We start from the raw sequence: 16,702 nt of genomic DNA, 5'->3' as shown, positions 1-16,702 counted from the left end.
TTTTCCTCACTTGAAGACGTCTCTTGGTAGTTTTTCCTCTCATGAAGACGTCTCATGGTAGTTTTTCCTCGTTTGAAGGCGTGATGAAGACGTCTCTTGGTAGTTTTTCCTCACTTGAAGACGTCTCTTGGTAGTTTTTCCTCTCATGAAGACGTGATGAAGACGTCTCTTGGTAGTTTTACATACAATTTTCAAACTACAAAACAATTACTAAAAATATAACAGTACAACTTGATAGCGTGAGCATAGAACCAACCAATCATATTAAATTCTTAGGTGTTGCAGGCTGTAGACAACTATTGCAATTGGAAAGCCTATATTAATAATATATGTATGCTCTTAGACATTTACGCGTTACCGCTTCAGAAAGCGCTGCAATAACAGCATATCATGGTTATGTTGGCTCAGTTTTACGGTATGGTCTGTTATGGGGTAATTCTTCTTCAATCAATGAAGTGTTTTAGGGTCAAAAAAAATGTATTAGAGCAATTTGTAACGCCGAACCTCTCGATTCTTGCAAAACATTACTTAAAAAAAAACTAAAATTTTTAACACTGTTTTCTTTATATTCTTGAAATTTGGCTGTTTCATTGTAATTGTATCAGGAAAAACCCTGAACTTAAAAAAAAAATCCCAAAAGCATCTATTTAGCCAAAGAGATTGAGCAAAAATAATTGTACCAAAATTTAATACTAGTCTTTACCATAAAAATTGTATATTTATGTGTGTCAAAGTTAATAAGATTTATTATAATTAAGATACCACTTCAATTTTTCAAAAAAAAAAATTAAAGAATTGGCAAATAGAAAAATGCTTTTACACCATCGAAGAATATTTAGACCTCAGGTATAACTAATCTATTTATAAACTACTAGCTGATCCGTGCAACTTCGCATGCGTCCAATAAGAGAGAATGGGTGAATGAAATTTTTCCCCGTGTTTGTAACATTAAATACTGGTACTATGCTCCTTTTGGTCGTAGCGTGATGATATATAGCCTATGTCCTTTCTCGGGTATCAAAATAACTCCATACCAAATTTCATGCGAATTGGTTCAGTAGTTTAGGCGTGATTGAGTAGCAGACAGACAGACAGACAGAGTTACTTTCGCATTTATAATATTAGTATGGATGAATGAGGCAAGCGAAGTTTGTAAGTCTGCCTATCCCTATAAAAAACGGAGTAATATAATGAATGTATGTTACTAGAATTTATCTCAGTATACCTAATTGTTCGCTGACTGCAAATTGGTATACCTTTAGGTACCATACTATGGTTCACTTATTACTATATTTGGGAATTATTTTATAAAGAAAAGACAAAGGTATTTAGTTTTCATTATCGTTTATTATAATGAATGTTCACATCACACAATAGTCGTCGTGATTCGAGACAATATTCGAGCGCCGTCGCCTAACTAATATGATAAAATCACAACTTTCATTTATTTATTATATATTATTTCACAATGGCGGCCAGCCAGCTGCAACTTGAGTTAAATAACAATAAATATATGAAAGACTTTTGGTATTAAGCACTAGTATAGAGTTAGAAGAGATCTAGATATATTTAGAAAATAAAAACATATTCTTAAAGTAAGGTACCTCCCTACATCAATCGATTTTAGAATCGATTATAAACAAAGTCGATCGAAGGTGTAATCGATTATTAATGACACTATACCTACGTAGGATTCGAAAGGAGGGCTGACGCCATGAAGACGGTCGGTTGTAAAACATCAGCCATATTCCCTTTACAGCATGTTTTTGAGAGGAAGACACTTTCGAAACCAGTAATCGCGGGATAAGGACAAGAAAATAAATATTACTGGACAACTCACACACGGTCATTCGATTAGAAACTAAGCAGAGCTTGTAATATGTTAATCGATGGTTTCGATCGACCATCGCTCAAGCGTAATAGTGAGAACGGTCACTATTGGAAAGTGGGTATAGATTCGATTTTCACAAGGTAAGAAAATTGTACTTAGTAGTCTAGTTTTACACTAATGGAGTTATTTTGTGAAACACCGTAAATCCTTTCAAACGCTCTCTAAAGAAATAGCTTTGAAGAGTAAGAGGGTAGATCTACAAAAAAATTGGTAATATCTTATGGATATGTATAAATGATTATTTGAACAACAATAAATAATTGACTTACACGTACTATTATATTTTACATACATACATCGCATTGACAGGCCGCCATTGCATTTTCCTCACGAAACCACGCTAGACGAAACAAAGACAAAATCTTGTCAAATTATTTATTGTTCAAATATTTTGTCTATTGCAATGCCTAGAGTAGATATTCGGTAGTTGCACTATGAACAACGAAAAGACAACTAACGCCATCTAGTGAGTAGAACTGGTGACATCACTCATATGCTATAAATACACTGACTGCCTCTGTGGCGTAATCGCTAGTGTGTAAATTAAAGTCTCGGGTTTGAATACTGAGTCAGGTCAAAAAGTTGTCCCTGAGACTTTCCTGTCAAGGAATTCTGAGTGATGCCAGGGGTAAGGTAGTGGAGATGGTAGAGCTCTGGGCTTTAGAGACCACGTAATACTTTCGGTCCTGCGCCTGACTTATAACTAGTATTTCAGATACCGTCCCACCGAGCTTATATGAGTGAAGGAACAGAGAATGCACCTGTGTATTGTACACACACTTGGACACTACAACCAAGTGCCTCACAGTAAGCTGGTTTGAATAAAACTGGCCACCGTATCTGAATATCGGCTAGAACGATATTACAATTATTTCAATAGACCCTCAAATTATTTCCAATCGAATCGTATTATACGAAAGTCGTCTTTCCGTTGTAAACAGTATCATATAATATATTAAACTATATAACTTCTAGGCTGATCAAACGTATTCTAATCTACTTAAACCTATATATACATAATATATTACAACCTTACAACATTACTTGCTAGTAATGTCCGTCTTATATGCCTAGTCACAAATATAGGCTAAATGCAATCATTTACTATCGAGATAGTTTTCGAGACGCGGAACAAAATACATACATTTTCACTGAGATTAAAATAAATAAATGAGGCTTGATACTCATATATTTGGTTCGGCATTAATCGGCCTAGCCGTAAAATATATGATGAACTCGATCGACACAAGCCGAACAAGTGAGTCGAGTCGGTTTTGTTGTTCGATAAATATTTCCAAAACGAACGTGCCGAACCAAATATATGTGTAGCAAGTAGAAATAGCATATATTTCTCTAAGCATTGTTGCTAAATTATGCACCGTTAAAACTGTGTAGTACAATTAAGTAGTATTTAGTTTTGACAGTAGATCGATGTCATCGAACTTCGATGAGATGTCAGACCAATATTGACAGTTTCTTGCCACTGTTCTGTAATGTTACATCAGAGATGGATCAATAATTGACCATTAAAAATAGGTCTATAATCGAATAATAAGTCGACATAACCCGATTCGTTTTGGCTATCGATTTCGACAGTTATCGATTCTCAAGATTCGATGGTATCGATCTACTATCAAAATTTGCCAATAATATTGTAAAAAAACAATCGGTAAGTAAGTTATTAAATAGAGGAATATTGTACAATAATACAAGCTATCTGTAATACTATAGTTCACTTCGAGACTTCGTTTACGAATTAGTTAAGGTAATGATATAGAATCTGTAAAGACTTGCTTTTTAAATAAATGATTTTCAATAGTACCTTATATTTAATTGTCGAATAAGGGGTCATGTATATGCTACGTCAAACGTTGCAGAAGTCATCGCGACGTATTTTATGGATGGCTCTTAAAAGCCTTGATGTATTGCATTCGGATTCGGTTCGCAACTATACAACAAGATTTCATACTATTTGTATGAATCAGTTGAATTAATCTGTAGAATTGTACGTAAATTTTATTATGTCAATGTCGTACGTATTGGTTTCATATTATGTTTAGTTAAAGTTCCCTTTTATATTGTGCTGTATTCGGGACAAAGGTTATTTAAATAGGATTTCACAGACGGTAGCACCCGAGAATAGTAAGATACGACAGTTGCTGTGGACATTAGAATCATTTTCATTACTGTTATGTTGAACTAAAATTTGATTAGTTGTTGCCATCTGCAGGATCATTTACTAACAATAATTCATTCATTTCGTAGGTCCGGTACAGCTGTCTTCACACATACATCAACTCAATACAAAACCCAGTCTAACTCAATCCATAGAAATGTAAACTTTATGTTTTGTTACATAAGAGTGAATTTTCCGCAATCGATCCCAGTCGAGAATAATCCGGGCATGATTCATTTACTTTCAAGAAAAATTCACTCTTACGCAATAGGAAATAAAGTAAACTTTTGTATGTCATTCTATTAGTTCGCATTAAGACCATTAGATGTCGCTGTGTGTCAAGTGGAGCAGCCTCTGTATACCGACTCATACTATTAGTTCGCGTGTAGACCGTTAGATGTCGAGTAGCCTCTGTACTCCGACGAGCAGCATCAAGCAGGCGGCCTGTCCGAGCTACACGCGGTCGTGGCGGGGCCGCGCGCGTCGCTGGCGGCAGTACAGGCGCAGCAGCACGGCGCCGAACACCAGCAGCACGCCCAGCGCGCCGCCGCCCGAGATGTGGTGCCCGTACACCACGCATGATAACAAGATCGACACCGCCTAAGGAAACGTAAAGATGAGCATATGTACTTATTGTTGTCGTTCAAAAACAATGCTATAATTGATGTAAGGAGGCGTCCATAAATTACGTGGAGTGTTTAAGGTGGAAGGGGAGCAGAAAATGAAAAAAAACCTTTGTACCTAAGAAGTAGAAAGAGCGATAGCAGATCACAGAGAAATCTCAAAAAGGGCGGCATGGATTTTCATGAGGTTTCTAAAACATAATTTTAGAGATTTATGAGGAGGATTAATGTGGCAATTAGTATAAATAAAATTTTGAAAATTGACTGAATATGAAAAAATATTAAGAGATCTTTCGTTTCTTTGCCATATCTCTCGCAACAGGAGTCCAGCACAACATGTTGAACATGCTGTAAAGGAGATTTGGCATATATCTTAAAACGGGCTTGTCGTCAACCCGCCTAAATAATTATTCAATCTAAGAGATGTCGATAAATTATATTAAATAATAAAGAACACAGTAAATTACCTGCAATTAAAGAGAAATAATTAAGTGTACCTGTCTAAGAGTCATGATGATGGTGAAGACGACAGCTCCGAATCGCTCGATAGTTCTGTATATGAGTAGCTGTCCCACTGCTGAGCTCACTGATAACACTATGCAGTCAGCCGCGAACACTGGGTGCTGGAATATAACAACATAATATAGTTGATATGTTATATACAGAGTACATGCAAGTGTGTAAGTGCGTGCACGTGTGTATACGTGCACGTAAGTGTATGTTGAAATGAAAAATGTTGTGAATCGAATGTTCGGAATTAAGAATGTAGAAATGCATGTTTGTTTGTAACTTACGTGTAACAGAGCGAGGGGGGGTGCGTGGTGGGCGTGTGCCGCAGCAGTCAGGGCGCAGGAGAACGCGTTGACAGCACACAGCATGTGCAGCGCGCCCACGCCGTATGCGCTGAACACGGCGCCCTGCCACGACGACGTGAAGCTGTCGCACACCATGTACAGCGCCAGCAGAGACACGCCCGACAGCGTCGTCACGTGAGACCCTGTGCATTCATCACATAGCTTCAGACCCCAAGTATCAGATAGAACGCGTTGACAGCACACAGCATGTGCAGCGCGCCCACGCCGTATGCGCTGAACACGGCGCCCTGCCACGACGACGTGAAGCTGTCGCACACCATGTACAGCGCCAGCAGAGACACGCCCGACAGCGTCGTCACGTGAGACCCTGTGCATTCATCACATAGCTTCAGACCCCAAGTATCAGATAGAACGCGTTGACAGCACACAGCATGTGCAGCGCGCCCACGCCGTATGCGCTGAACACGGCGCCCTGCCACGACGACGTGAAGCTGTCGCACACCATGTACAGCGCCAGCAGAGACACGCCCGACAGCGTCGTCACGTGAGACCCTGTGCATTCATCACATAGCTTCAGACCCCAAGTATCAGATAGAACGCGTTGACAGCACACAGCATGTGCAGCGCGCCCACGCCGTATGCGCTGAACACGGCGCCCTGCCACGACGACGTGAAGCTGTCGCACACCATGTACAGCGCCAGCAGAGACACGCCCGACAGCGTCGTCACGTGAGACCCTGTGCATTCATCACATAGCTTCAGACCCCAAGTATCAGATAGAACGCGTTGACAGCACACAGCATGTGCAGCGCGCCCACGCCGTATGCGCTGAACACGGCGCCCTGCCACGACGACGTGAAGCTGTCGCACACCATGTACAGCGCCAGCAGAGACACGCCCGACAGCGTCGTCACGTGAGACCCTGTGCATTCATCACATAGCTTCAGACCCCAAGTATCAGATAGAACGCGTTGACAGCACACAGCATGTGCAGCGCGCCCACGCCGTATGCGCTGAACACGGCGCCCTGCCACGACGACGTGAAGCTGTCGCACACCATGTACAGCGCCAGCAGAGACACGCCCGACAGCGTCGTCACGTGAGACCCTGTGCATTCATCACATAGCTTCAGACCCCAAGTATCAGATAGAACGCGTTGACAGCACACAGCATGTGCAGCGCGCCCACGCCGTATGCGCTGAACACGGCGCCCTGCCACGACGACGTGAAGCTGTCGCACACCATGTACAGCGCCAGCAGAGACACGCCCGACAGCGTCGTCACGTGAGACCCTGTGCATTCATCACATAGCTTCAGACCCCAAGTATCAGATAGAACGCGTTGACAGCACACAGCATGTGCAGCGCGCCCACGCCGTATGCGCTGAACACGGCGCCCTGCCACGACGACGTGAAGCTGTCGCACACCATGTACAGCGCCAGCAGAGACACGCCCGACAGCGTCGTCACGTGAGACCCTGTGCATTCATCACATAGCTTCAGACCCCAAGTATCAGATAGTCACTGAAACAGCCGTGTGTCTCACTCACACAGAGACTTCTTAGAGTATCGCGTCGTGCCTCTCAAACACGGCCACTGCGTACCGCCGATATAAACGCCGCCACCTAGCACTGAACTACCATCGCTTCTTTGTATTAACGAATTATTCTCAAATATTACAAAAGCTTGTATAAATATCAATTCTCAACGCTGTAGTTATCTTCGCCAATACAATCCTAAAATAAAACCTTTCTTCTTTTCCAAATAACAATCAAATCTCATAAAGAAATATAACATACAAAACGTACAGAGAGTTAAGTAAACTTACCGATATTATCTTCCCGGCTGCCGAACATGAACAGCACCATGCCCACTGAGATGAGCACCGCCACCACATACTCATACATCTCGTACTTGTTACGTGACACCAGCTTGCCCATCAACATCACTGGGATCACTTTACACGATTTCGATAGTACCTGACGACAAACATACGATACGATCATTTATTAATTTAAAAACGGTGTTTTAAGCACTAGCACTCAAATCCTTATCCCTTCATAGATACACAATAATCCGCAAAATACTCTCAGGATCAGAATTTGACTAACTTACTTTATAACCACAATCAAACACAAATCTGTTTTAATTTATACAAAAAACTAGCATTCAGTGATCAAACAGTTGAGTGAGTGTGAGGTTTCCGAAGACGATGTCGAGGACAGAGCGAAGTGGAGGAGAAAGACCAGGAAGGCTGACCCCACTACCATATGGGATTCATAGCATGGAAGAGAGAGAGAGAGTGATCAAACAGTTGTAATCCCGGCAACATAACAACTAGTATCTTAATTAAAAATGACCGTGACCAATTTCTTCTAATCACGTGGACACTAAGCTAAAATATGGCAATCTACGTATAAAATGTGAAAACCTAATGATTGTACATCGACCGATTTTCGCGATAGAACACATTCATACCCACACATGCACGCTTACGCGCACGTACACGTATACGTGCAAATGTACGGTCACACAAGCGTATACGTACGCGGGAAACTACACAACACGAGTTGGACGGTGATAAACAATAGCGTGTTAACAAACAAAAAGTTGCTATCGGATATTTTCATTTATTTCGATAATACCTTATAAATAACATTATAAACTATAATTAACATTTAGCAAAAAGTTGGAAGTCTGAAAAATTCCGTTAAATACAAGTTCATTTTAAAAGATTAATTAAAACTAATGGATCTTCAGCAGCCATTTTCTCAAAGTGTAGCCTGTGTGGGTTGAACATTATTTCTTATCAGCGTCCAATTATAAATGAGCGGAACAGACCTGTGTAGGGAAGCTGACGTACTTGAGCGCCTCGTACTGGCACCAGGCGCTGAGCACGTTGGTGAGCGAGCAGTACGAGAACTTGTAGAGCGGCGCGGGCGCCAGCGTGGCGCGCGAGCACGCCAGGCGCGCGCCCGCCACCACCAGCGCCGTGAGCCGGTTCACGAAAACCAGGAACTGCGAGTCGTTGAACTTCATCAGGCTGCCGTCCGACATCACGTAGTTCTGCAAGGAAACGTACGTTATAACATACATCATACTATTATTCATTAGCCTAGCCTATTTCTTCCAAACTATGTTGGAGTCGGCTTCTTTCAGAGATCGCTCCGCGCGGCTGTTAACTATGCCGCGAGCTGCTCACTATTATTATTAACGCGAAAGTTTGTGAGAATTATTGTTACTATGAACGAATATAAACGAAGCTTTCCAGTAGTACACCTTTGAAATCAGAATAACACGTAAACTACTGCTCTCAATTAATCTTTTTTATTAAGACTAACTAAATATTTTAAATTTTTTAAATAATATTTGAATTGAAAATAAAAAATCTGCAAAAATCTAGTTCATGAACATTTTTTAAGAGACCTATGTACATAAGTACGTCATCAAACGTATCTATAATAACAAACCATGACTACATTTAGCCATAAGTCACCAGTACACTCTTATTCGCGCATGTATCCTCGGACATCGTTGAAGCACTTCATAAAAACAAGTTGTATGTAAAAAAAGCAAGGTCGCGCTTGTAACGGGTCTTAATTAACTCCACACCGTGACACAGCTGACCACACTTAGTTCTTATACACAATATAACATGTAGATACAAATGTCTTTTACTTACTATATGAAAATATCGTAAAGTGCCGTAAAATGAGTGCTTAACACTAATTTTCATCAAGTTACCACCCAATACGAATACTAAAGTCGGTGTTTTCTAGACCTTCAGGCACTATGGATACATTTCTTAACAGAAAACTAAAGTAAGGGACACACGATATATTGAGTTGGTGACAAGTGAAGTCGGACTTGAGATATCTGGCGACAACACGCAACTTAAGTCCATAGTGACGAGCGTACAATGTCCAGAAACATCACACCACTACACTCGACGTCGTTGGAAACACATGTCGCAGAATATTTTTTCCTTGTGTATTGTAAAAAAAAACTCAAAAAAACTAACTCATAATAAACCCAAATAGTTCTTTGATGATTTGTAGCGTCATACAGCTACAAATGCAACTACAACAAACAACGGATACACAGCTTTCAAAATCAAGTAAAAGACTGATATTTTGCTGATTTTTTTACTATTTAAAGTAGCACATGATCATTCCACCTAGCTTGCTGCAGTATGTATTCCAGTTACAGCCTGCGACCACGGCGAGTGCAACCTGCGCCGAAACGTTAGGCATTTTAAGGTAAAATGCGTGTTCGCGTTGATTCCCGTATCCTATTATATATTAAACATGCAACGCGATAGTTTAAAAGTTATGAGTATTTATTACCTGTGTCATAATCTTCTCCTGCAGCAGGCCCCACACGAGGTAGGCGGCCATGAGGCCGGTGAAGCAGAAGGCGAGCTCGGCGCCCTCCCGCGCCGCGCCGTCGTCCTTGCGCGGCTTGGCGCTCTCCGGCAGCTTGTCGCCCGGCTCGCCAAAGCACATGAACAGCACGCGCCATGTGTACCCCGTGTTACCTACACAAAGAACATACAAATAACTGTTAAATTTTTCCATCCCCTGATAACGTTATTCAAGGAAAAATTTAATGGAGGTAAAGAAAAATCAAAAAAATATTTTGCCGTCAGAAATTAACTAAGATTGACAACAAAAAAGAAACAAACGGTAGGTGATCTGCCTTAACTTATGAAAATAAATTAAACTAGATTTTTATTACAGTACAAATACGGTTCCCAAAAGAAGAACCTTTTGTTGTTGCCATACATTGATGTTTGTATCGATACTTCGATGTTTTCCATTCGATTTTCGCATCTCTATCTAAGAGTTAAATTAGTGGTTAACCTCTCAAGCGCCCGGCCACCGTGTCACGGTTGAATGTGCTACCCCCGTCAAGCGTCCCGCCACCGTGGTACGGCAAAACGATCTTACATTAAAAAAACGTAGAAATTAAATGCTAAAACTATGTTTATCCCTTTCAAACATATTTGACATTGAAGCTGATGAAACGAGACGACGATCTAATGCACACACTTGAATAAGTGGTTGATATAGGCCAGAGAGCACCTTAAACAACATCTGACCCAACGACATGTTCCTTTATGACCAATATTGTAAATACTTTTTTTAACTAATTTTAAAGATTTGAGTATATTTTACAGTTGGATTTTAATGTCATTATTCATTAACTACACGATAAGACCTTCCGTCATATTATTTTTTATGCCTAAAAATATTTTTTAGACTTTCTTCAAACACATGCCTAAAACACAAAATATTCAGATTAAACCGACTATTGTACCACCACTATCAAATATTATTTGTGGTTTATTTTTTTAATATATAGCAAATTTTATGTAGATTTCAAATATATAAGGTATGACTAGGGTGTTAGTATCAAAATATGACGGAATCGGCGCTTAAACGCCAACCGCCAATTCAATTTCGCGCGCCATTTTTGGCCTGGACGCTTAACGGTATATTTGAATTTTGACGTGGGGCGCTCGAGAGGTTAATCGTGGTTTTTATAGTGTTCTGCGTGAGAAGTCAAAAGGTACAACGGCTCGGCTATCGTTGTTCGTGTCGATATTTAATGATTGTGTTGTTAGTGTGGATACGTGTGATCGCACGCATACTATTTCTAATCATAATTTATTAGCTCCCAGCGTAAACACTATACCTACTATGATAAGATTGTGCGAATAATATTGGTGTTATTCGGCCATACATTTTTACAGTATTTTTGCTGTTGAGGTAACGGGTGCAAATCCGTATTTAATATTATAAATGCTGTTGATCAGTTAAGTAAGTGTTCGCAGCTGAACCTATATTGATGGAATTTAGCATCAAGATAGGTAAAGACTTTCACTGTAACACATCATCTTGTACTAGAAAGTACAAATAATACCGTAATGTGTTCAGCAATTTATAAATGTATGTAGCTATTAATAGTTTTACGTAGGCGTGAAGAGAATGTACGCACGCAATTCATCATATTATATGATGACTTCAAACCAATGTATCACAAACTCAAACTAATGTCTCTAATGCGGTCACGACTATTTTCTTAAACCAATCGAGATGTAAACTTACTGTCTGACAGCTCAATTACATATTTTGAAAACACATTATTCAGTAATGAAGTCGCCAGAAAAACCTATATAGGATACTTTTATCCCGAAATCTTTTTAAGCGAATGTCGCGGGCAGGAACTGTTTGGCTATAAAATAATATCAGTTCGTAATTGTAGCACAATCCTACATTTATAAATTCTTCAAACTGTATGTGTGCACAATTGTTACTTTATTATGTACAATTGCAAAAATTATGATATTTGCACAACCTTGTAGAGAGCGTCGGATTACATCGCTCAGTTGTAAATGTAATTATTGTGACAATAATTAAGCGTTATATTTGACTGCATAACGTCTAGTCTAGGCAATTCATAAAACAAAAAGGGTCACTAATTGTTTATAACTGAGGAACAATACTTCAGATTTGATCAAGAATCGAATCTGAGACCACTTCCACATATCAGAGCCAGGTGGAACTAATGTACTATCGAACAAACTGAATCATGACCCACCATGTGCTCATTTTCTAAAACGCGTCTATATACGCGTAGGTCGAAATTGGCTTGAACCTTTCGTTTCCTTGGTAATGAATTTGTTATCTGTCATTATTGCGACAAATCTTTGTGCGCCAATACAATAATGCTTTGCTACCGTTTTCAACAGGCTCCGTGGCGTAGTGGGTTGATGTTACGACTGCGACGCGTCATGAGTGGGTTCGATACCCACTCAGGGCATGGTTTATTCGGCCATTATAGGAAATAATGTAACTATAAAAATTAAATAATATAGGGTAACCAGCATAGTTATTACCCGGTTAAGGAATTGATACACAATTTTGGTCAATAGTGTCTTTATTTAGTAAAACATTGACATAAACTCTATTATAAACGCAACTTAAATATTCTTTCTAAAAGAACATCAGTCCTTTGTTTCAATAACTTTATACTAATTCAATATAAAACACTTAAAAACCATAAATACTAGCGAATACTGTTAATTCAAATGTTATCCTTAACAAATATTGCAACAAACTTTTACTTTTTCTTTTCGAACTACACGCCTGTCGCACAAACGTCGGACATGAGTTCTATAAATTAAAAATGTTACCAATATTCTAAAAATGACATATATCGCAATTAATTTGAACTGGTTACTTTAGAAATTAAAATAAAAGTATTATTCCTTAACATTGGCAATCACTTTATGATGGGCAATGACTGTAATGGTTACCCTAATCGTTTCACAGATTTCTAAATGACGTGCTATTTGATATTTGACACAAATAGGTTTTTTCGTAGTGAAAAGAGTTTAGACTATTTACATTCTACATTCAAATTAAGAGTGATTTATCGAAAACGTACCTACGCACTGTAATAACAAAGGTCAAAGTTGTATGTAGTCGTAGATACATCATAACACAGTCGTATGCATGTTTAAAATGTCCTAAGTGCAACTTTGACGATAGAGACGAAATTCTTACTGTTTTGACGGTGTCAAGCGAATTATCGGCAAAATGGGTCATGAATCAGTTGGTTCGATAGTACCTGGGACTAAGGGTTGCCAGATCCAGACTGATCAATTCCTGGACATTTGTGTTGCCACGAACGTAATCAAAGATTTAGTCTTCGGTCCGAGACTATACTAAGTAGGAATGACCAAAAAAAACGCCATTGCATCGTGGCTTTGTAAAAGCTAGTGCTTTTTCATTCCGGTACAGTAAACTAAGTAAAGACAACACGCAAAATTCCGGGACAATCCCGGCCATCTGGCAAGCCTACTGGAACTTAAAGTTGTCGATTTTTTTGTTGATATCAAATCGTTGATACGCGTCGGCGTTTTGACGACTTTGATGTGTAGACTTAATAAAAATGCCACGGTTGACGATGGTCGATGATGACGATAGAAAATAATTCCTACTATAATAAAATATTGAAAGTTAAAATATTAAGATTTTGAGCGTGATGGACTCAAGGTCTAACCACTTTCTCGTTTAGGAGGGGACCCTTGCCCAGTAGTGGGACAGCAAAGAGTTACAAGAAGATTTACATACATGCATTACACATCTGCGTCCATAGGACAAAAAAGGTTAGAATATTTACAAAAATCAATAAGAAATTATCATCGTATTGTTTAAACTGTTCACAGACATAAATTATTATTGTGTGAGTAATTTATATAATTATGTGCAAACACTAGTGAGTTATCTATGTGATAACTATGTATAATAATTAAGGCGTATTCATTCATTATTTAGTTGTATTCATTAAGTTTTTATTTTGCACATGCGGTGCTTTAGATTACTTTGATAATAACAAATATCGGGTTCAATTCCTGTAAAAAAATTAAACTCAATAATTTATTTGCATAGAACTTTGTGGCAGTAGTCATCTCTCCTTTACGATTACACAGGGTGCCATTGCCAAACAACCGATATATTTGTAATTTTTGAGAGTGTACTTAACTGTAACTACTAACAACTTTGAACTGTTAATAAATACTGTAAACTTTGACTAAGAATTGGCAGGTAACATGGGCTATTTACTCAAACATTTGCAGATAGTATCATAGGTTCGATTCCCAAAGAGAGGAATATTTTAGGTAAAAAATAACATATCTGAATACTCACTGATTTTATCAAAGTAGTTAATTTTCTGTAGGTATTTGTATAATATGAACATGGGCAGCAACACTGTTGAGTACCCCACCAGATTCAGCAATAGACGGAAGAACCTATAACAAAACAATATTGGTGATTCTTCTTTATAAGTATTTGACCATAAAAATTCAAAAAATTATAACATAATATGACTTTTTGAAATACTTTGTACTAACGCCTACAAGGATCCTGATGGACAAATGTGAAACTATAGTCCAACAAATTAGGAGTTTTGACCCCCACTATTTATATACATATAAATAATTAACTGTGTATTTCAAAATCTTAGTAACTGTATCAAATGAGCCATCAACAGCTCCATAAGCTTGCAACAAATACTCACAAAGATTGTAATAAAAAAACCTAATTTTTTAAATAGATTCTGAATGACTGACTTTACTACCATTACATATGGTGTACTGGTAGTAACCAACCAAAAAGTCAGTCTACCAATTATTATAGTTTTTAATGAACACTGGTACATTTTAATACAGAAGTGTGTTAGTCATATATACCATGAGTATTCAATGTCGCTGAGTGTAGCGGACTGTTCATACGCGTCGAGTAGCTGGTGGTACACGTGCGAGATGAGCATCATCACCACCAGGCACAGGAACGTCACCAACCTGCACAAACACACACACATCATGATTAAAACCTACTAATATTTCATACATACATAACATCTTGCCTCCCTCCCTCTGCCCCTTGGGGTAGGCAGAGAATAGAGAATATTACTTATATACAAAGTAGTAACACTGTACGTCTGCTATCTGTAACATTTTCAAGGCAAAACTGCTTAACGAATTTAGATAGAGGCTACTAATTTGGACATGAAACACAAAATTTTGCAAGTTTACTAAAAAAAAATTGTAAAATATATATTATCTGAGAACTATTAGTACATTATTACAAAAACCAGTTCCTTTGTTGTTTATTAATAAATTGTTACAGGGTACAATAACTTAGTTTACTCATATAAATATAAATATATAAACTAGGAGTTATATCACACAGGCCTAATGATAAAAAAGCATGACTTAATTAATGGTCATATTATTTAAAACTGGCCTACTTTTTGCACAGACCTGCCTCACATTGATAACATAAAAATTACACTAGCTAAATTTAATGAGTTGTGATAAAAAAATTGATTATGTTTGTTATTTGTAAGTTGTGTGTTGTGAATTTAAAAAGGTCTAGAGTAAGTAATGATATCACTTATGGCCAATATAAATTTAAATTCCATGGACAGATTTGCATATATTTTTGGTGAAATTTTGACAGATTTTGCATACAAAGTGCGTTAGAATTTGACTGAAGATAAGCTTATCTATGCATATAAAGCATATATTTATATTGATGGTGAAAGCATAACCATACTAGTAGGTAGAGGCTTTTGCGCACCACTATATAAGATAATACAGTAGACTTAAGGCTATATATTCCAATAAGAATCATGAGGGTCCGTAGGTCAATGGTCTGTGGCCAATTTCCTCACCATAATAAGGGATAGTATTTACTCTTTATTTGAATAAACTTTACACCCTTCAAAAACCTTGTAATTGTTTTCTATGTGTCATAGATATTTTATAAGATAGACCATCAATCAACATGCAGCCATCATGATGGATAAAGGCTATTTTCGTTACTTTAATTTCCATTATTAATCATTATTTATGAAGAACCATCAGCAAAGTAGACACCGTACCTATTGCTGTAGATCAGAAGCCTGATAGCTATTGATTTAATTCTATTTATGAATAACTATTCCAAAAACATAATGTTACTTTTCTCCCGGCTACATCACCATAACATTATACATGTAGTAAATACTGTGTGGTTTCAAATTATATTTAATTCATGTTGCCAAGTTGCATATGAAAGCTATTCATCATACTAAATAGAGACAGAGACCTACTGCATTAAAATATCGGTCACTCGTCTTACGTACACAATAGTTCGCTACAGTTACACCTTCTACTACATTTATTATTTTCATTGTCATTCAATATTCACTAGAATGTTTATAACTCACCAAACCCCCATCGATGCCATTTTCACGTTTTCACTTAACAAACCACCACAACAATATATTTAAAACTTATAAAAATACTGTCTGATATGTTATTAAATCCGTTTTTACTTTACGTTGGTTAATTCAACATAATAAATTAATAAAATCTATTTCTCCGATGCCCCGGCTATTCCCCACCCGAGCCATCGTCGTAAAACGTCAACGGTGACAGGTCCTATGACTTTGACATATCAATTATTGCAAGCTATTAGGACAGTATTGCAAACTGTAAAATTATTTGTCCTACTTTTATAAAAAAAGAAGAAAAATAAAATGACGTTGACAGTTTCCTAGCTTGTGTATTTTTGTTACAATTTTAAATTTCAATCATTTAGTAAACTTTTTGTGGTATATATAATAGTTAGTGATATAAA

The 16,702-nt window shown here is 38.0% G+C and overlaps 1 protein-coding gene across 1 annotated transcript; it reads right to left on the bottom strand.

Annotated features, from left to right (window-relative positions):
* Nucleotides 1-1,333: 1,333 nt before the first annotated feature.
* Nucleotides 1,334-16,492, bottom strand: sll (adenosine 3'-phospho 5'-phosphosulfate transporter 1). Its single transcript, XM_076128360.1, has 9 exons — nt 16,290-16,492; nt 14,767-14,877; nt 14,222-14,325; nt 9,851-10,041; nt 8,346-8,570; nt 7,333-7,483; nt 5,485-5,687; nt 5,188-5,313; nt 1,334-4,667 (listed from the first exon to the last, which is right to left on the bottom strand). The coding sequence occupies exons 1-9, from the start codon at nt 16,307-16,309 to the stop codon at nt 4,521-4,523; spliced, it is 1,278 nt and encodes a 425-aa protein (XP_075984475.1). The 5' UTR covers nt 16,310-16,492; the 3' UTR covers nt 1,334-4,520.
* Between the last annotated feature and the right edge of the window lie 210 nt (nt 16,493-16,702).

This window comes from Anticarsia gemmatalis, chromosome 21 (genome assembly GCF_050436995.1).
Source record: "Anticarsia gemmatalis isolate Benzon Research Colony breed Stoneville strain chromosome 21, ilAntGemm2 primary, whole genome shotgun sequence".
Classification (NCBI taxonomy): domain Eukaryota; kingdom Metazoa; phylum Arthropoda; class Insecta; order Lepidoptera; family Erebidae; genus Anticarsia; species Anticarsia gemmatalis.
Note: the sequence above shows the minus strand (reverse complement) of the source record. Positions and strands in the feature narration are given on the sequence as shown.